At 40.5% G+C, this 20,548-nt stretch overlaps 1 protein-coding gene across 2 annotated transcripts in view; it reads right to left on the bottom strand.

Annotated features, from left to right (window-relative positions):
* The window catches only part of SLF2 (SMC5/6 complex localization factor 2), a 58,005-nt gene extending 37,728 nt beyond the window's left edge, over positions 1–20,277 (bottom strand). Inside the window, exons 1-9 of one of the 2 annotated variants that reach the window (XM_006166309.3) lie at positions 20,068–20,277; positions 17,270–17,313; positions 16,003–16,731; positions 15,345–15,346; positions 13,649–13,706; positions 4,617–5,599; positions 3,567–3,637; positions 1,689–1,811; positions 835–1,002 (exon numbers count right to left, since the gene is read on the bottom strand). In XM_006166309.3, coding sequence (XP_006166371.1) covers positions 835–1,002; positions 1,689–1,811; positions 3,567–3,637; positions 4,617–5,599; positions 13,649–13,706; positions 15,345–15,346; positions 16,003–16,731; positions 17,270–17,313; positions 20,068–20,207 — 2,318 coding nt within the window. In that variant the 5' untranslated portion in view covers positions 20,208–20,277. Of the gene's footprint in view, positions 1–834; positions 1,003–1,688; positions 1,812–3,566; positions 3,638–4,616; positions 5,600–13,648; positions 13,707–15,344; positions 15,347–16,002; positions 16,732–17,269; positions 17,314–20,067 lie in introns of those variants that run through there. The other variant, XM_027767395.1, reaches the window with a different exon arrangement.
* Positions 20,278–20,548: the final 271 nt, after the last annotated feature.

Raw genomic sequence — 20,548 nt, 5'->3', positions numbered from 1 at the left:
GAAGATTTTTAGAATAATTTTTAAAGGATTATTTGTTATAAGAGGGAGAGCAAGGGAAAAGGAAAGGAAGATAGATACTGATTTAATTTTCAATTGTCAGAGGTTATGTATGCTCACCAGTTAGAGACAGAGAGACACAGAGAGGGAGAGGGAGGAGAAAGTACTCTGCAGTAGGGTGTAGACAAGCTACAACCCCTTCTTCTCCATTTTTCCATCCTGTTGGAATTTTGGGCATGCACACACATGTGCCTGACATGTTTTTCAAGCTGCTGAGGCTGGGATTTAAACCATGGTTAGCTATGTGGGATCCAGCTCCTTAATCACTAGGTTATGGGACCAGCTCTAGACAGTGATTTTTGAGAGGGTCTCACCATGTCAGGATGTTCCTGAACCGGCCTCCCACCCAGCTAGGACTAGAGATGAATGTCACTGTGCCCAGTCTGCTAGGTTAGGCTAGGAACGAAATCTAGACCTCCCATGTGACCTTGGCCTCCTAGTAGCAATGCTATAGCAGTGTGTGTCACTGTGGCTGAGTCAATAAAAAAAAAAAAATCTTAATTTTTCTTTTTAAGTTGCTGTAGGATGCACGTGCTCTCTGAAGAGACAGAGAGAAAACACCCATAGATGGATAGCCATGCCACAATCCCTTCTCTATTCTCTTGGACCTTGGGCACGTGCACACATGCCTAGCATGTTCTCCAAGCTGCTAGATCCAAGACTCAAACCGTGCAGTTGGCCATTCTGGATCCAGCCACCCCAACCTGCCATACCACCAACCACGTCCCTAGAATAATTTTCTATACAGAAATTGTAAAAAGTTAGTTTTCTACTTACTTAAGAATTAGCCTTTCTACAGCACTTTGTCCAACGAAACCAGAGTCTCTTAAATCCAAGGTATACTGATTGAAAATTTTTCCCGAATTGAGAAGATTAAATATTTCTTCACCTGGATGGTGATCAGGAATAGCATCAACTGTAACTGAAAATTTCTTTAGAAATTCCCTGAAAGCAAAGCAAAACAAAACAAAAATCCTTGACTACGAAGTAGTTATACTGCATATAGATTTTTTTTCCCCCTTAGGGCATGTGCACACACTGGAGAGACAGAAAGAAAGAGAGAGAGAGAGAGACAGACAGATACTTTGAGAGGGAATGTGAGAAATCACCGTCCAGGGAGAATGGCCACACTCCAATCCCTTCTTCTCCATTCTCTTCCCAGGATTCTGGACATGTATGCGCATGTGCCTGGAATGAGTTTCAAGTCACTGGTCTGGGACTCAAACCGTGGTTGGTCATGTGGGAGTCCAGCAACATAACTGCTACATCATCTGCTGGCCCCTGCATATGGTTCTTGTACTTAAAAACTGGGTGCAAAGAAAATTTTTTAGGATCAGTGTGAATCCTAGATTAGAAGACTAGCATGTAAAAAGTTGTTTTGCTGTGTCCACTTTTTGCTGGTATTTAGTCAAAAGCCACAAGATGTATCTGTGTGAAAATGAACAATAATCAGAAGAAAAGATAAAAGATGTCTAACATTTGCCTTTCAAATCAGTAAGACAGATTAGAAACCCATTGTAGACTATTCAGAAAGTAAACAGTTATCAGTAGGACCATTTAGTTCATAAAATCAAAGCTGAAAATTGCTAAAGACCTGAGAGAGTCTACGAGCACTACGAGGAATGCTGTACCTGTGCTCCTCTAAGAGGTTGTCCTCCTCATCTGTGCTATCGTGATCTCCGACTCGGATTGGGGATTTAATGCCTCGGCCCTGCCTTATGTCTTCTTGCAGTTGCTTCTGCAGTTCATCTAGCCTGAGAATTGAAAAAATGGTAATATTAAACAGTTTACTCTAAAAATGCAAAGGCAGTACCAAAGAATTTTATATACTATAGATCAAATCATGTCTCCCATATGCACCATGATGTACTACATGAGATATACCATTTTCACTAAAACACAGAAGTCTATTTTAGGTTTCAGGCTTTTACCCAGTCACCGGTATCATATCAGTGTCCCACTGCATGAAAGACTTGAGTACTTCTTTATAGCTAGGACTTCAAGAATGATCTTCCCGAAACATTTATAAAATGGGCAAGTAAAAATGGCTAAGAAGGGGTCATCAGGTGGCATGATGGTTGGAGGCTCTGACTCCCACATGGTCGACCATGGTTTGAGTCCTGGACCTGGAAGCTTGCTTTCTAACTTTCCCTTTTTCTCTGGCTCTAACTCTATCCCTCTCTGGTCAAACTGAAATAAGTAAATAAATAAAGTTAAATAAAATAATTATTAAAAAAAAAAAAAGGCTACAAAAAAATCAGTAATTTTATTATTCTTTTTCATTTCTAATGCTCATTTAACTTCTAATAGAACAACAACTTGATGTTAACTAGGCTTTCTAACACCAGCAGCTATTACCATCACATCTAACACTGAGCACTTACTGCATGACAGGCACCAAGGGCTTCATGTATTAACTCTTTTTAGATATACATTTATTTAATGTTTCCAGAGAGTGCATGTGCTCACTGGAGATAGACAGGTTGGGGAAGGAGGAGCAAGAAAGCACCCTGTGATGAGGTATGGCCACCCTGCAATCTCTTCACTTCTATCTCTCCCTCCTTTCTGGATATTGGGCACTTATGCATATGAGCCTGGCTTGTTTCTGAAGCTGGAGAGTTTAGGACTCAAACTGTGTAGTGAGTCACATGGCATCTAGCTGTCTTAACTACCAAGCCATGGGCTGGCCCATTGTTCATATTTTACCATAAAAAAACGAACACACACACACACACACACACACACACACACACACACACACACAATCCTACCCATGCTTTTCATCAAGAATTACAGCTAGTAGTTGTGAATGCAGAAGGCAATTTATACTCTTACTATTTATTACTTAACGTAGTACACCATGAAAACCTTTTTGATACAGTCTTTCAACAAGAAAACACATTTTATTTCTTACATTGCTGACAACACAAGAACGGTTATAATGGTACTGGCACAAAATGCATGGTAATTCTTCATTTTTTGGAGAGGTTTTTGCTATACAGCGCATGTACTCGCCAGAAAGACAGAGAGACAGAGAGACAGAAATCACTCCCCAGAGGGGATAGCCACACCATAATCCCTTCTCCTCCATTCTCCTCTTGGGATCTTGGGCATGTAAGCACATGCACCTGGCACAAGTTTAAGTCACCGGGTCCGGGACTCAAACCACGGTTGACTACATAGGAGTCCAGTAACATAGCCATTACGCCATCTGCTGGTCCCAGTAATTACACATTTTTTTTTAAAAAATAATTATTTTATTTAACTTTATTTATTATTATCATTGTTATTTTCCAGTTTGATCAGAGAGAGAGACAGAGAGAGAGAGAGAGGAAGTGAGAAAGCAAGCCACCAGGTCCGAGACTTGAACCATGGTCAGTCATGTGGGAGTCCAGCGCCCTTAACCACCATGCCACTTGCCAGCCCCAATTACACATTTTTTAAAGGTAAGTTCAAAGTCACACAAATAAGCAGTGCGCTTAATTTAGCAAATTAATCATGACACTAACCTTTGCGTGTCTTCCATCTCCTTCACTAGACGCTCTAAAGTATTCGTGTAAGTTCCACTAGGAATGTGTTTCTAAGGAGAAAATTTAAAAATACTTACAATACATCTCAACTAAAAGAACTGGGATGTTTCAAGTTTTTAAGAGCACTAAAGACTATTTTCTACTTCAATAACCCGGGCCAAGACGGTAACTTCCTTAAAGATGGATTTTCACTATCATGCTTTAAATCTAGAATTCTGAACTGCAGGCAATGTGATTCTACCATCTACTAGGAAAGGCATTACTGAAAAAGCCCTGTTAGGATCAGGATCTGACTGCAAACACCCAAGGGCTCTGTGGCTACCCTGTCTTTACTTTTAAATTCTGTTTCACTGGAATCACTCTACTAATTTTTAGGTGTTATCATGGAACATCAACACCTTCCCCACCAAATTTTACAAATATCTTAAATATTCAGCTTATTCCCAAGATAGAATGAAGCACTTTATAAATAAAATTGCACACCACAATTAACAACATTTCTACACTCTACCTTCATTTACAGCAGTGGTCTCCAAAGCAGGGGGTGTGCAAGGTGATCCATTGGGGTGCAGGAAGAAAATAATAGAACTTCTATTTATATGGAACTTTCTATAGACACTCCAGCAGAACTTAGTCTATAGTAACTTCTACATAACTTCTACAGGAAAATACTTATTTTTTTGTTCTTCCTTTTAAAAAAATTCTACTTTTGCATATGCTTTAGAAAGTACACAGTATTATAGTGGTACACATATATAATCTACAGGTATACACATATATTGGGGTACATGCTCAATTTTTTTTTTACTTAAAGAAGTGTGCGTGATCAAAAAGTTTGGAGACCACTGATTTACAGTACTAAAACTAAAGACGGGGAAACTCATTTCCCAAGCAAGAATTATACCACCTTTAGTCCAATTATGACTTGGAATAAATATTAAATTTTAGATTAAGCTCTAATAGTCCCTCTTTCACTATCAATCCATCCTTCCCTCTTCATGTAAAGATAAATGTCAAAGAACTACTTACTGTGTATTCTGATGACTGAGATCTAAGGCCCTTGGAAAGAGCAGGAGGCTTTCCTGTAGTTCCGGGAGTCGGATTGAAGTTCAAAGCCATTATTTCTTCCAGTGATTTTAATGTTTCCTCTTCCTCATCACTGTCTAGGTTGTAACCTAAACTTTCTTCATCACTATCAAAATCACCCCTTAGTTTTCTTTTCAGTGCACTGCTACCTGCATTGAAATTTTCTGAGCTATCTTTATCTGACGGGGCTTTATCTGAAGGTGCTGTAGGGCTTGGGATACATGGCACAGCTTCCAAAGCAGCTGGGGGAGACTTTGTAGGAGTGCCATATCCTGAGCACAAAGATCCCCCAGACATTTTCCCTGAAGATACATTAGAATCAGCCTGATTAGTCTTCGCTTGGTGTTCCTTATGTTTAGAGGATTCTGTAGAATGCTCAGAAAATTCTTTAGGTGAGGAACGCTCTTTATCTTTTTTAGGAACTGGTAGAGTGCAATTTTTAGCATTTAATGGTACCCGAGAGGAACCAGCACTTGGAACATGAGAAAGTAAAGGGAGTAGTTTTGTCTCCTTCGTTGTCACAGAGCTAGCAGTTTTATTTTTCTGAAGGTTGCTAGCTTTTTTAATTGCAGATTTTTCCTGAGGTAAAGATAAGTGGGATTTCTGAGTCTTAGTCTCTTTGGTACTTGCCACTCGGATTTGGTCATTGCTCCTGGAAGAATGGTGGCCAGAATTTGAAGGTGCCAAGCCTGCAGAGGAGTGATCAGTTTCATCATTTGATTCCTTGGATATATCTTCCAAGCGTAATACATCACCTGGTGTCTTTAGTGCAATATGTTTTATAAATTTTTCTCTCTGATGTGGTTCATCGGGACGCTTCTCAAGAAAGGACTCTCTTGGTTTTTGTATCAAAGATTCCCTTGCGCTTTTCAGATCTGAGTCCACAGAGTTCCTTTTTCTTTTGTCAAGGAATTTATTCTTAGAGCCTGATAAATTTAATTTTTAACAAATTAGTGAAGAGTATACATATTTTAGTAAAGTTCATTCAATGACTGTCTAAAATACCTGACGAAATGTTTACATTCTAAATGTTTAGGTCAAGATTATTCACCATCTATAGAATAAGGAAAAACACTAACACTATAATCAGTATTTTCAAAATAAAATTTCCAAAGTCACAGTTTTTGCACACGAATATGTATCTCTACTCCCCAACAGTTTGATTTATAAACCTCAAGAATCGGGCCAGCAGGTGGTATAGTGGTTGAGGGCACTAGACTCCCGCATAGCCAACCACAGTTTAAGTCCCAGTTCTGAGACTTGCTTTCTCACTTTCTCTCACTCTCTGTCCCTCTTCGGTCAAATTAAAATAAAATAAATAGGGACCAGCAGATGGTGTAATGGTTACATTGCTGGACTCTCACATAGTCCTTCGTGGTTCAAGTCCCAAACCTGGCAGCTTAAAAACTCATGCCGTTCGTGTGTGTGTGAGTGTGTGTGTGTGTGCGCCCCAGATACTGAGAGGAGAGTGGAGAAGAAGGGGTGATTCCTCGCTTTCTGTCTCTTTGTCTCTTCAGTAAGCATATGCGCCTTTAGCAAAAACCCTCTCTAAAATAAATAAAGTTAAATAAAATAATTCTTAAACAAACAAACAAAAACAACCTTCATGAATCAAACTTGAGAGTTAAGCAATTATCTGGATAGCTTGATCAATACATAATCTGGAAAGTTCAATTTTAAAGAATGTAATCAACCAATTAATAAACAAATGTAGCTATCTTTGTTCTACAGATGTCTTCCATTATTTAAAGAAATCATTTCATGGCCACTCTGATTCTGAGGTTAAGTATCTTTTTTTTTTTTTTCTTAAGAGGTTTTTGCTGTAGGGCACGTGTGCTCACCAGAAAGACAGAGAGAGACAGAAAGCAAGAAATCATCCTCCAGGGGGGATGGCCATGCCGCAATCCCTTCTCTTCCATTCTCCTCTCAGGATCTTGGGCACGCACGCAAGCGCGCCTGGAGTAAGTTTAAGCCACCAGGTCTGGGGCTCGAACCGTAGTTGACTACATGAGAGTCCAGCATCATAGCCATTTCACCAACTGCTGGTTTTGAGGTTAAGTATCTTGTAAAAAAGGGCAAGGAGTAATTTACAGTACAGGCTGAGAAATCAAGTAACTGAAGAAAAAAAAAAAAGACTTGAGGTAGAATTATACTGGTTATCTGATTTTAAGTATGAGATTAAAAGAAGATAGCCACAGAGCTGCCATTTGGAGTTTTGTTTCATGTTTCTAAAGAAATCAGATAATTTAAATATAGCTAGTAATGAGGAGAAATTCCTGTTTTGCTCAGGAATTTCTAGAACCTATAGAAACTCATCGTGGGAAATGCTTAGGATAAATAAGCTTATTAAGTTTTTAACATCTAGAATTAGAGAAAATAAATTGGTATTGCGAGAAACTCCTGTTTTGGAAGCTCTCTAGGACACTAGATCAATTGTAAATATTTTGTAATTCTTTCTGCACCCCTTGTATAGCCTATAGACAAAATATTTGTTTTACAGTTTTTCAAATATCAGCGCATAAAATACTCAGAGAACTAAGTTTGTAAAAAAGAAAAAAACAACAACATTCATTACTAGAGAATTGGTTATTAATAAATCAGAAATGTACTTATTCCCAAGATAGAATAGATAAATTTGATCTTAAAATTTGGCCAAAGGGCAGAGCTCCGAAAGACGAAAGAGCGAAAAAATTTATACTACATTTCTGAAATCCTTGACCTTGTGTGATTACTGATCATAGGACTGTGTGGATCAGCATCGCAACTAATAAACTTAACACCAATAAGATGAATAAGATGTTCCCTTTCATTACTTTAAGAACTGTATTATTATTAAGGCTAGAAGATGGTGTAGCAGTTATGTTGCTGGACTCCCACATGGCCAATCGCAGTTTGAGTCGTGGACCTGGTGGCTTGAAACATATGCTGGGCACGTGTGTGCGCCTAAGATCCAGAGAGTAGAACGGAGGAGAAAGGATCACGGCATGGCCATCTCCCCTATGGGGTGATTTCTCACTTTCCCTCTCACTGTCTCTCTCCGGCGAGTGCATGCGCCTAAGGCAAAATACAGATATATATTTCTTAATTTGCTATAGGTCATGTGCACTCACCAGAGAGAGACAAGACAAAGTGAGAAAGCAAGCCGTCAGGTCCATAACTCTAAATGCAGTCAGCAACGTGAGAATCCAGCGTCTTTATCCCATGACACCTGTTGACCCCTCCATTTCGATTTTTAATATCTATTCATCATCAGATAAAGTAAGTATTCTTAAAGTTATCTAAGGTGAACAATCCCCTCATGTCCTTTTTACACAAAAATTCTGTTGACGTCAGTGAACTAAAGTATAAATATGTATTTTAAGAGTATAATGCTATCATTTAAAATACATGCAAAAAAGGCAAGAAATGAAAAATTAAGTGAAAGCAATCACTTCATGTCGCCTCTGAAAATATGAAGAAAGTATTTTTTCAAGCAGTACTCAAAAACTTTAGTTTGCTGAACTCTAAACGAAAACTCCCTCAGCTACCACACATGGAATTTGCAAACCCAGGAACTGAAAACAATTATTTTAGGGGGCCAGTTAGTGGTGGATAAGGCAATTGAATCCTACATGGTGGACTGTGCAGTTCAAGTTTTGGACCTAGCATCTTGGAAAACATGCAGGGTATGCATGTGACCAAAATCCCAAGGGGTGAATGAAGAAGGGATTGCAGTGTGGCCATTCCCTGAGAGGTGCTCACTTTCTCTTTCTCTCTCTGGAGGGTGCACATGCCCTATAGCAAAAAATTTTTTAAAGAAAGATTTCTGCTATAGGGAGCATGCTCTCACCAGAAAGACAGAGACAGAGAAACAGAAAGCGAGAAACTACCTCCCCCCCCAGGATAGCCATGCTGCAATTCTTTCTCCTCCACCTCTTCTCCTTCACTCTCCTCTTGGGATTTTGGGCATGCATGCACACGCGCCTGGCACTGAATTTCAAACAGCTGGATCAAGAACTCAAACTGCAGTAGGTCATCTGGGAGTCCAGTGATGTAACCATTATGCCATCTGCTGGTCCCCCGATAGAAAATTTAGGAAGAAAATAAAATTTAATTTAAAGTCATTATTAGGCCAGCAGGTGGTAATGGTGGTTGAGGCGCTAGACTCCCACATGGGTGACCACAGTTTAAATCTCAGACCTGGTGGCTTGCTTTCTCACTTTCTCTCTTTCGCTATCTGGTGAGTACATGTGTCCTACAGTAAACTTAAAAAAAATAAGGGCTGGCAGGTGGTGTGGTGGTTGAGGACACTGGACGCCACTTGGCTGACAACAGTTTAGTTCTTGGATCTGACAGCCTGCTTTCTCTCTCTCTCTCTCTGGTCAAATAAAAAATAATGATAAATAAAGTTAAATAATTTTTTAAAAAATCCTAATAGGGACCAGCAGGTGGCGTAGTGTTTTGAACACTGGTCTCCCACTGGTCAACCATGGTTTAAGTACCAGACCTGGAGGCTTGGAACTCAGGCCAGGCAGGTGTGTGTCCATGTCTGAAATCCCAAAAGGAGCATGAGAGGGGATTGTGGCCATCCACCTTCGGGGGGGTGATTTCTCACTTCCTGTCTCTGTCTCTCCCACAAGTGCAGGTGGGATGTGTCCTATAGCAAAAATCTAAAAAATAAATAATAATTTTAAAATGTCATTATCAAAAGAAAGCTGAATAACTTGGTGGCAACATCACAGCAGCAGCCTTACATTGGGAGAGCTAGCCTAATAGTTTTTGACTCACCTACTGCAAAATGATCATTTATCTATTACTGTAAATGTGGGCCTAGCCTATGCAGGTGCTGGAACCCATGTGGATTACTAACTGGGTCAAAACCCTGGGTTGGGTTTAAGAGCACACCAAGCACCACATCTAAGACTCTACAGAGCAGGAGAGCTGAGGAAAGGAAATCGCAGCACAGAGACCTGTTGAGGGTAAGGTCTCTATTATGAATGAATTAAATTTAAACACCAACGAATAAAAAAAAAAATCAGAGAGAAAGTGGGACCAGCAGATGGCATAATGGCTACAAAGCTGGACTCCCATGTAGTTGACTGTGGTTCAAGTCCCAGACCCAGCGTCCTAAACTCATGCTGGGTCCGTGTGCGTGCATGCCCAAGATCCCGAGAGAATGGAGGAGAAGGGACTGTGGCATGGCCATCCCCCCTGGGGGGTGATTTCTCGTTATCTTTCTGGTGAGCCAACATCCCCTAGAGCAAAAACCTCTCAGAAAAAAAAAGGCAAGAAAGCAAAGTGTTCAATCTAGTGAGTACAGGAACAACCTTATAGCTGAGAAATCACCACTTTTGTATGACAAAATTCACTAAAATTTGGTCATAAAAATTACAAAATCTTAAAAACCCATAAAAATTCCTTTATTTCTGTATCTGAGAAGTTCCTGTGATATTTTTAATACTTTTTTTTTAGAATTACTTATTTAATTTGATTAATTCAGTATTTTAATTTGATCAGAGAGAGGCACAGGGAGAGAAGGTGAGAAAGCAAGCCACCAGGTTCAGGATTCGAACTGTTGGCCATGTGGGAGTTGTCCAGTGCCTTAACCACTGTGCCACCTGCTGGTCCCCACCTGTCCTGTTTTTTTTTCCCCCTTAGTTGGCCAGAGGGCACATGCACTTGGATGAAGGGCAAAAGCAAGCACTTCCCATAGAGGATGATTATGCTGCAATCCCTTTTCATCCATTACTCCCTCTTCTCAGGAATTTGGGCATGCACACAAATTCCCAGCATGTTTTATCAAGCCTCTGGGTCCAGAACTCAAACAGCATAGTTGGCCATGTGAGATCCAATCATTTATCCACCATGCCACCTGCTGGCCTGCCTATTAAGTTCCTCCTATCACTGTAAAATATGGTCCCAATCTTGGCTAAAGATTTTTTTTCCCTTGAGAGATTTTTTTTGGTATAGGGCACATGAGTTTGCCAGAGACAGGAAGCAAGAAATCACCCCCCAGTGGGAATGGCCACACTGCAATCCTTTTTCCTCCATTCTCATCTTGGGATTTGGGGCACATATGTACATGTGCCTAGATGAGTTTGAAGCTGCCAGATCTGGGCTCAAACCATGGTTATCTACATGGGAGCCCAGCGATGTAACCATTATGCCATCTGCTGGTCCCTGAATGGCTTAACCATCAAGAACGCATGGTCAAAATGCACTCTACTGGGGTGGCATAGTGGCGTGGTGGTTAAAGGTTCTGGACTCCCACTTGGCCAAATGTATTTTCGAGTCCCAGACCTGGTGGCATGCTTTCTCACTCTCTCCTTCTCTCTGGTCAAACTGAAGAATAGTAAGTAAAACTAGATGAATAGTTTAAAAAAATTTGGGACCTGCAGTTGGCGTAATGGCTATATTGCTGGACTCCCATGTAGTTGATTGTGGTTCAAGTCCTGGACCTGGTGGCTTAAACTCGCCCCAGGCACATGTGCATGCATGCCCAAGATCCTGAGGAGAAGGGATTGTGGTGTGACCATACCCCCGGGGGATGATTTCTCGATTTCTATCTCTCTCTCTGCCTTTCTGGCGCATGCATGCACCCTACAGCAAAAATCTCTTAAAAAATTTTTTTTTTTTTTTTTTTACAAAAATGTAGTATACCTCTGGGACCAGCAGTTAGTGTAATGGCTATGTCGCTGGACTCCCATATAGTTGAGCACAGTTCGCGTCCCGGACCCAGTGGCTTAAAACTCACGCCAGGCGCGTGTGCGTGTGTGCCCAAGATCGCGAGAGGAGAATGGAGGAGAAGGGATTGCGGCGTGACCATCCCCTCTGGGGGGTGATTTCTCACTTTCTGTCTCTCCGTCTGTCTGGTGAGTGTACACGCCCTATAGCAAAAATCTCTAAAAAGAAGATGATGTAGTATACCTCTAGAATATACACAAAATGAAGTACTACATGGGAACCAATAGTTAGCGTAATGGCTATGTTGCTGGACTCCCACGTAGTCGACCGCGGTTCGCGTCCCAGACCCAGTGGCTTAAAACTCACGCCAGGCGCGTGTGCGTGTGTGCCCAAGATCGCGAGAGGAGAATGGAGGAGAAGGGATTGCGGCGTGACCATCCCCTCTGGGGGGTGATTTCTCACTTTCTGTCTCTATGTCTCTCTGTCTGTCTGGCAAGCGCACGCGCCCTATAGCGAAAACCTCTCCAAAAAAAAAAAAGAAGTACTACATGAAATCTGAAGAATGGGTCTGAACTGTTTCTCTGTACCTCTGTTTTCTGGTTTCTGAAAGTATTGATAACCACCTTATAAAGTTCTGAGAATCAAATGAATTAAAAGTATACAGAACGGGGGACCACCAGGTGACATAGCGGTTGGGGTGCTGGACTCCCACATGGCTGACGCAATTCAAGTCCTGGACCTGGACCTAGCTGGCAGCTAAAATTCTCACTTTCTCTCTCTCTCTCTGGTAAACTCACATACCCTATAGCAAACAAAACAAAACAAAAGAACAAAAGACCCAAAACACAGAAAGGTCAGGTCCAGCAGGTGGCATGGTGGTTAAAGAGCTGGACTCCCACACGGTTGACCATGATTCGAGTCCTCGACCTGGAGGCTTGCTTTTTCACTCCCTCCCTCTCTCTCTCTGTCTGTCTCTTTCTGGTGAGCATGTGTACCCTGTAGCACATCAAACAAAAAGATGATAAATAAAATTAATCATTAAAAGTAAAAAAACACAGATGGGTCATGTAACACAACAAGTGCTCAGTAAATGTTGGCTTTGGCTTTTTTTCTCTGATGTATCTTACTGCATATGGAAATATGTAAACTCCATTGTTCAAAGTTTACATTCATGGCAGGAAAAAAATGGTTTATACCACAGCTGTTTTACCTGGGGGTTCTTCATTTTGTATGTCATAAATTTCTGCACTGTTTGAATTTCAATGTTCTACTTTCTAGTTGGAGTTGGATACTTTTAAGACTTACTGAATTAACAATAGCTATTTGTTATGTCTTTTCTCAAACAAGGTAGTATAAGTACAACCTATTAAGTAGATGTCCTTGAAATTTGTTATTAAAAAAGGATTCTTTGTACTGAGACTCACTATTTTGGATAACAGTTGCAACCTTGTACAAAGTACCTTCCACATTAGTTTAAAACTTTAGACAGTCCACATTTCTTTTGTGGGGGAGAGGTTTCTGCTATAGGGAGCATGAGCTCGCCAGAAAGACAGAGAGACAGAAAGCGAGAAATCACCCCCCAGGGGGGATGGCCATGCCACAATCCCTTCTCCATTTTCCTCTTGGGATCTTGGGCACATACGCACATGCACTGGGCATGAGTTTAAGCCACCAGGTCCAGGAATCGAATCGCAGTCGACTACATGGGAGTCCAGTGACATAGCCATTATGCCAACTGCTGGTCCTGTGTCCACAATTTTTTGAGTATTTTTTTTCAAGAGAGTTTTGCTATAGGGTATGTGTGCTCACCAGAGACAGAAAGTAAATCATCCCCCAGGGGAGATGGCCACATTGCAATTCTGTCTCTATCTCCTGTTGGGATTTTGAGCTCATGTTCCAATAGACCTGACGTGAATTTCAAGCTGCTGGGTCTGGGACTCGAACTGCAGTCGGCCATGTGGGGGTCTAGTAATGTAACGATTATGCCATCTGCTGGTCTTGACAGTTCACAATTCTAAATATGCTTCTTGATGTACCAAGGATTCAGAAGTATAAAACTGAACACCAACGAGATGCACATTATCCTATGGCTTGATGAAGGCAGAGAAGAACCAACACAAACTACAGGTTACCCATACTAAATTCAAGGACTATTGTTTTAACTATAATTTTTATCAAACTCTTAAATTAATCCAGATACTCAATTATCTCTATGAAGGGAACTACATATTTAAATAAATTTGCTTTCAGAAACAGTGTGCCATTAAGATTCAAATTTATTAAGAAATTAATAAATTTAATTTTGAAACTACCTGAAGTAGGTTCCCATGAATCAGAAGAGGTTCTTTTTCTTGAGAAATGTCTATTTTCCTATTAGCAAAAATAAGAAAACAATTAGAAGATGGAGGTAACAAAGAGTGTTAACTTTTCTTCATAAATATAGATTCCTAAATTGTACAAAGCAAGCATCTTCCATAATAAAATATTTAAAGATCTTTCTTTTTGGGGAACAGCAGATGGTAGAATGGTTCTGTTGTTGGACTCCCACATAATTGACTGTAGTTTGGGTTCTGAATCCTGTGACTTGAAACACACACCAGGAGCATGTGCATGTGTGCCCAAAATGCTGAGAGACTGGAGGAGATGGGACTGTGGCATGGCCATACCACCCCCCCGCCCCAGGGGGGTGATTTCTCGCTTTCTGTTAAGTACATGCACCCTATAGCAAAAAATCTCTCAAAAAAAAAAAAGGGGAAGTTTTTAAAAGAGAGATTTCTTTGTGCACACAGCCTAGTAGTTAAGAGAGCCAGATACCCAGGCCAAAAGAGGCTTGAATCATAGGGCTTGAAAAACACTAGGTGGGACCAACAAGTGACATAGTAATTAAGGTACTGGACTACCACATGATTGACAGTGGGCAGTTCAAGTCCTATACCTAGCAGCTTGAAACTTAAGCTGGGTGCATGAGCCAATGTGCCCATAATCCCCAGAGTTGAATGGAGAAGGGACTGTGGCATGGCCATCCTCCCTAGGAGGTGACTTTTGTCTCTCTGGTGAGTGCACACGCCCTATAGCAAAAATCTCTCAAAAAAGAAAAAAAAAAAGGATAAAGAAAAGAAAAACACACTAGGCTCGTGTGCATGCCTGCCCCAAGTCCCAACAGAATGGAGAGATGGAGAAGAGATTATAGCATGACCACACCCCATTAGGGGTTCTTCCTCCTTACTTGGTTTCACACATGCCCTCAGTTCAAAAATAAATTTTTTTTTTAAAGGTTTTTGCTACAGGGTACATGCACTCACTAGAGAAAGAGAAGAGGGAAAGTGAGGAATCATCCCTCAGAGGGGATGGCCATGCCACAGTTCCTTCTCCTCCATTCTCCTCTCAGAATTTTGGACAGGCAGCACCTGCACATGGTGTGATTTTCAAGCTCCTGGATTTGAGACTTGAACTGTGGTTGGCTAGGAGGGAATCCAGCATCTTAACCACCATGCCATCTGCTAGCCCAAGAGAAGTACTTTGATACTAACATTTTGACTTTCTAGAAGGAAAAGATAGCTTTCATGCTACCTTAAGTCTGGTCAATCCTGAAAAGAAAAATCTGATACGGTTAAAATGTGTTTGAAGAGTTTCCAAAGTTGTCTAAGCTTTCTAAGAACCATTCTCAATTACCAGTAGCCTTACCTATCCTTAGGTTTAAACGCAAACAGAAAATGTCTTGTTGTTGATGCGTACTTTGTGATTAGGCCAGCAACAGTGGCCTCTGTACTGAACATGTAGACTATTTTCTTATCATTATTCCCTAAACAATACGGTGTAACAACAATTTATGAAGTATTTACATGTACTCAATATTATAAGTAATCAAGAGATGACTTAAAGCACATGGGAAGATGTGTACAGATATTATAACCAATATATACAAGGGATTTGAGCATCTGAGGATTCTGGTTATCTGCTTATTTGCTGGGGGTCCTGGAAACCAATTCCTCAGAGATTCTGAGAGACAACTGTATTTAAGATTTATATGTAATCTAAAACACTGCTTCTCAAACTTTAAAGTATACCAGAATCATATGGAAGATTTGTCAATTGCAAATTGCTAGACTCTGTATTTTAGACTGCTCAAGTATTTCCTTTCAGTAGAGCCTAACTTATAAAAAAAGAAAAAGAATACTTGCTTTCCTAATTAAAAAAGATCTTTGCTCTTAGTCTGAAAAAAAATTAAGGGCAAGAAACACTGTTTTACTGAGTTCAATGAACATCAGTTGATTTTTATAAAACTGTCCATCAGTATTTCCTTAAAGAAAGATACCAATGGGACCAACCGTTAGCGTAATGGCTATGTTGCTGGACTCCCATGTAGTTGACCATGGTTCAAGTCCCAGACCTGGTGGCTTAAACTCACGCCGGGCGTGTGTGCATGGGTGCCCAAGATCATGAGAGGAGAATGGGGGAGAAGGGATTGTGCCGTGACCATCCCCCTGGGGGGTTATTTCTCGCTTTCTATCTCTCTGTCCTTCTGGTGAGCACGTGCACCCTGTAACAAAAACCTCTCCAAAAAAAAAAAAAGATACCAATGTTATACAATGATTATTAAATATTTTTAGATTTAGCATTCTAACTATAACAGTAGCAAAGCTTATTCTGTAATTGGGACACATACCAGGTTTGAAAGACCTCTTTCCAGGTAAGACATCATTCTGTTCACTATGTTCCTGCCTTGGTTTACATTTTCTTCCTATACTAGAAGGCTTTAAAGAAAGATTGCTTGCTTCTGAGAATGAATTTTCTGAGTTGATTCTCTGTTCCATTTGCTCCTTTCTTAACTTCTTTAGTTCTCGTTCTCTACAGTAAGAAGCTAGTGACAGCTGGAACTTTGCTCCCAGTGGGCCTTCTCCTGGCTGGTGCCTGGATAGGCTGCTCCTGCTGCTAAGACTTCTGGAGCTGTTCCTGAAGATGTCGGCTTCTGTCACTATCACCTGCTTTTTGGAGTCTGCATTGGTCTTGTCTTGATCACTATCATTCTTCTCCCTACTATTTTCATGAATAAGCAGTGACTTCCTACTCTCTGGAGATCGATGTTTTTTCTTCAGTGACTTCATCTCTTTTGACAAGTGGTATGAGGGAACATAATTTGTTCCTTTGGATAAATATTTGGAGGCTAGTGACACACAAGGGCGACGTGACTCATGAACACCATGATCTTTATGGTGTTCTTTAACTCGTTTCATGAAAGCTTCTATAATGGGGCTCTTTTCTGAAGGCATCCTTTTATGTTTAGATTTTTTTGGTGAGGAAGGTTTTCTTTCAAATTGCTCTGTCCCAGTGATGGACAATCTACTTCCACCATACTTGGTATTTGATTTTTGTGGCGAATCCAACATATGTCTGTCTAAAGAGCCAATTAAAAACAAATAAATTCCACGTTATAAAAATAACGCAAACACATTATATAGTAATCATCTTAATTATTAATGTCAAAAATACAAAATTAAACTAAAGCCACAAGAATTTTCAAACTGGTATTTGAATAATACATACATATTTTATGGAGGGTGATAAGATAAATTAAGATTTTATTGTTTAATAGTTTTACTTTCAGAAAGTTCCTTTCTGCTACATCATGTGACATCTCTATGGCTCTATTTCTAAATTACTGTACTAGAGAATCAAAATAGTATACATTATGAACATTAAATCTATTGACTGGAATATTTTAAATGTAAAACGGCTAAACCATAAAAAGATCACCTTCATGATGTTTAGAACTTAAGTTTATCTTGCAAAAAAAACCCAAAAACAGACAACGCTGCTTATTCATTATATTTTTAATTTTGAACACTAGCAGAGTTTAGATAAGGTTTAAAAGTTGAAACCATCTCCTTCATCCTCAATATATCCTGCAAAAAATGCATCACCAGTATACATACCTTGTTTTGAAGCTGGTTTGAAGAAATCCACAATTGATTGTTTCCTGCAAATAAAAGCATAATATGGCATCACATAAGTAAAAATTAAAACCTCAACAATTCAGATTAAATGAAGAATGTGAGTCAGATCTACAGAACATAGGCTGGATATTCCTATCTGGCTTCACCAGATTCTGAGAATGGCAATAATGCTTTGCTAAGCTGCTAAGAGTTTGTTGATAAAAACAAGTAAGGTTTGGGCCAGCAGGTGGTGTGGTGGTTAAGGGCATTGGACTCTCACATGGCCGACCTCAGTTTGAGTTCCGGACTTGGAGGCTTGCTTTCACTCCTCCCCCACTTTGCTCTCTCTCTCTCTGGTCAAATTAAATAAACAAACAAATAAATACATAAAGTTAAATAAAATCATTCTTTAAAACAATCAAATAAAGAAGGTTTAGTTTATATGACCTCTAGTACAAAAATGGCAAGACTATAGAACCAGGAAATTAGTAGAGTACTTCTTAGGACTGAAATGCTACATTGATAGCTTCTCCATTAGACCCTATTTATTGACTTCTCTTGGGGATTGATACAAGATAATATCCAACGGATATTTACCGACTAAATGATAGAGATTATAAAAATGGAATAAAATCTGTGTAGATGCCATAGAACAGTAAATAGCAGAATAGCAATATGGGTGGTTTAGCTATCCTGGGAAGGCAGTTGAAGTATGCAGGGCAAAGGTAGAAAGGATCAAGCACTAAGATTATACAACCTTGTTTATACACTACAGTTAAGATTTTAATCTATTAATAAGTAACAGCAGAAATGGGAATGACCCTTACAACTAAATAGTATTTCAAATTAACAAGAAAAGTTGGTAAGAATAGCAAAAATCAAATTGGTTTAATTTTTAAGGATTTCTGTACTCTAAAGTGGACACAAAATGAAGTACAGTCATATTACCAGAATGTATTCCGATTTATTCACGTAGAGTTGTCAAAAAAGGGGATGCTATCATATGTAGAGCAAAAAAAAAAAAAAAATCAAATTTGCTAAAATGTATTCATTTTACTGAATAATAACCTATCAATTTTCCTAAACATTTAACCATGGTGAGGATGGATGCTCTGTGAAAACTTGAACAATCCAAGTCCCTTGAAGATTAAGCCTCTAATACATTTTCCTGGTCACATTGGAAGGGCAATGCACATTTTCCCTGGCTTACTGAGTGTCCATGCTTAAGATGTTGGTAGAAAAACTAAGAGGTAATGAGATGAGTGACAGGCTATGCAAGAATGTAGGCATTAGTTTAAATAAAAGAAACTGTATTAAGCAAAATAACTCCGACACAGAGTAAAGAAATGTTAGAGGTTCTACAAAGGGAAAAAGGATGATGCCTTGTTACTGGTTGTGAGAGAGAAAGGGACATGGAAGGAACTAATTCACTCAGAACAAGAAAATACTAAATAGGCCTTTAAATGCAACATGATCATCCCTAAAATATTAAACCCCAGGTTTCCTTTCATATAATACATCAGAATGAAAAAAATAGTTCTGGGAAAAACACAAGCAATCTGTAATCATAAATTTAACTTTTAAGAGGTTCCCTAAAGTTCATATATACAGAAATGCTCATTACTTATTTATAAAAGAAAACAATTATAACAGCTTCACAAACCCTTATCTGAAACTTCTAGAGCCAAACTGTTTTAGAATTCAAAATGTGATTTTTTTCTTTAAGAGATTTTTTTGTCTATGGTATGTGTGCTAGCCAGAGACAGAAAGTGAGAAAAATTGCAACCCCTTATCCTCCATTTTCCTTGGTATTTGGGGCACGAACCCACACACGTGTGCCCCTATAAGTTTTAAGCCACCGGGTCTGAGACTCATAATGCGGTAGAATAAGTGGGAGTCCAGGGACATAACCATTAAGTTATCTGCTGGTCTCTGTATTGAGTTTTAAGAAGGGAAAAGTTGGGTGTGGAGCCCAGTGGGCTCTGGTGCTGCAACCCATAATCAAACACATTAATATTTCTCCAGCAGCACTTAAGAATGTTGACATTGAAAGGAATAAAGACCACAAAAAGTCTTACATTAGGTTTGACCAGGTTTGGCTGCCTAGAAAGAGGAAGTGATAAAATGAAAGTCTGGTGTCTGGCTTTCAGAATTAAGATAAGGGACTGTGGACCTGCACCACATTATAACACGAATTTACTGTTGATCTTCTGCTAGAAGCTTCTCAACTTAAAAAAGACAGTACCAAGTTCGTAGAGAATTTAAATATGTTTTATTGTCAGAGGATGTCCTTTGATGAAACGCCATCTCATTACAGCTCCCACAAAATCTTTACCAAAAAATGGGCCTCTTGGAGAGGTGTAAAGTTACTGAAAGAGAAAACATACCATACTGAACTACAAAGTTGTTTCACCCACAATACAAGAAAGGTATACTAAACCATTTGGATTGGTGTAAGAACATACAGACAACGACCAACGACTTAAATATAAATTAAACAGTTGGGACGCCGGTTCAAACTCCCGTCAAGGACAGAAATCACGTTCTACCTAAGGCGGGCTCTCCGTAGCCATCCAGGTTAGGTTGGTGGTTACTAGACCAGCGCTCCAACTACAAAAAAGGAAACTCCAACTCCCAGAAGCCTCAGCGCGGAGGCGGGGCGGGACTTGCCCGGCCCCAAAACGCCAAGGCCCGAGCTCGCGGAGGACGGCGGGAACTGGAAGGGCCACCGTCCGCAGTCCTCCCCTCCTACCCTTGCCCCCACGACCCGTTCCCTTCTCAAGCGCTCTGCACGATACCTGTCCCCAGGACTCTCTGTTCTCTTTCCCGCTGCAGCAGGGGCGGTACTACCGGGTCTCAGATGGCAGCGCGGGGGCGACGACCCTGGGGCTGGGGATGAGGGGAAACCTGGCCTAGCGAGCATGCAGCGCCTTGTCATGTCGGCGCCGCTGGCGACGGCGGCATGAGCTGTGGCTGGAGAAGTTGGGTGCGTGGTGGCCGTCGTGTCGGGGAGGCTGTAGGAGCAGAGGTGGGCGGCACCCCCTTCTCTCTGCATGGCGGTTCTCTTCGGAAGTGACTCCGGTCCGAGCGGGAAGGAACCTGAGGACCAGCAGGGGGCGGGTTTTACTTGAGGCGTCGCGTCCTGATTGGGTGTCATAGCGGTCGTTCCCGTGGTGGAGCAATAGAAAGCCGGAGCCGCTTAAGAGAAGGCGGGATTTCGGGAAGCAGGGATGGGGGCGGAGCGCTGAAAGAAAACTGCCCTCCCACCCCGTCACGTGC

Source organism: Tupaia chinensis, unplaced genomic scaffold, assembly GCF_000334495.1.
Source record: "Tupaia chinensis unplaced genomic scaffold, TupChi_1.0 Scaffold144255_1, whole genome shotgun sequence".
NCBI lineage: Eukaryota > Metazoa > Chordata > Mammalia > Scandentia > Tupaiidae > Tupaia > Tupaia belangeri.
Note: the sequence above shows the minus strand (reverse complement) of the source record. Positions and strands in the feature narration are given on the sequence as shown.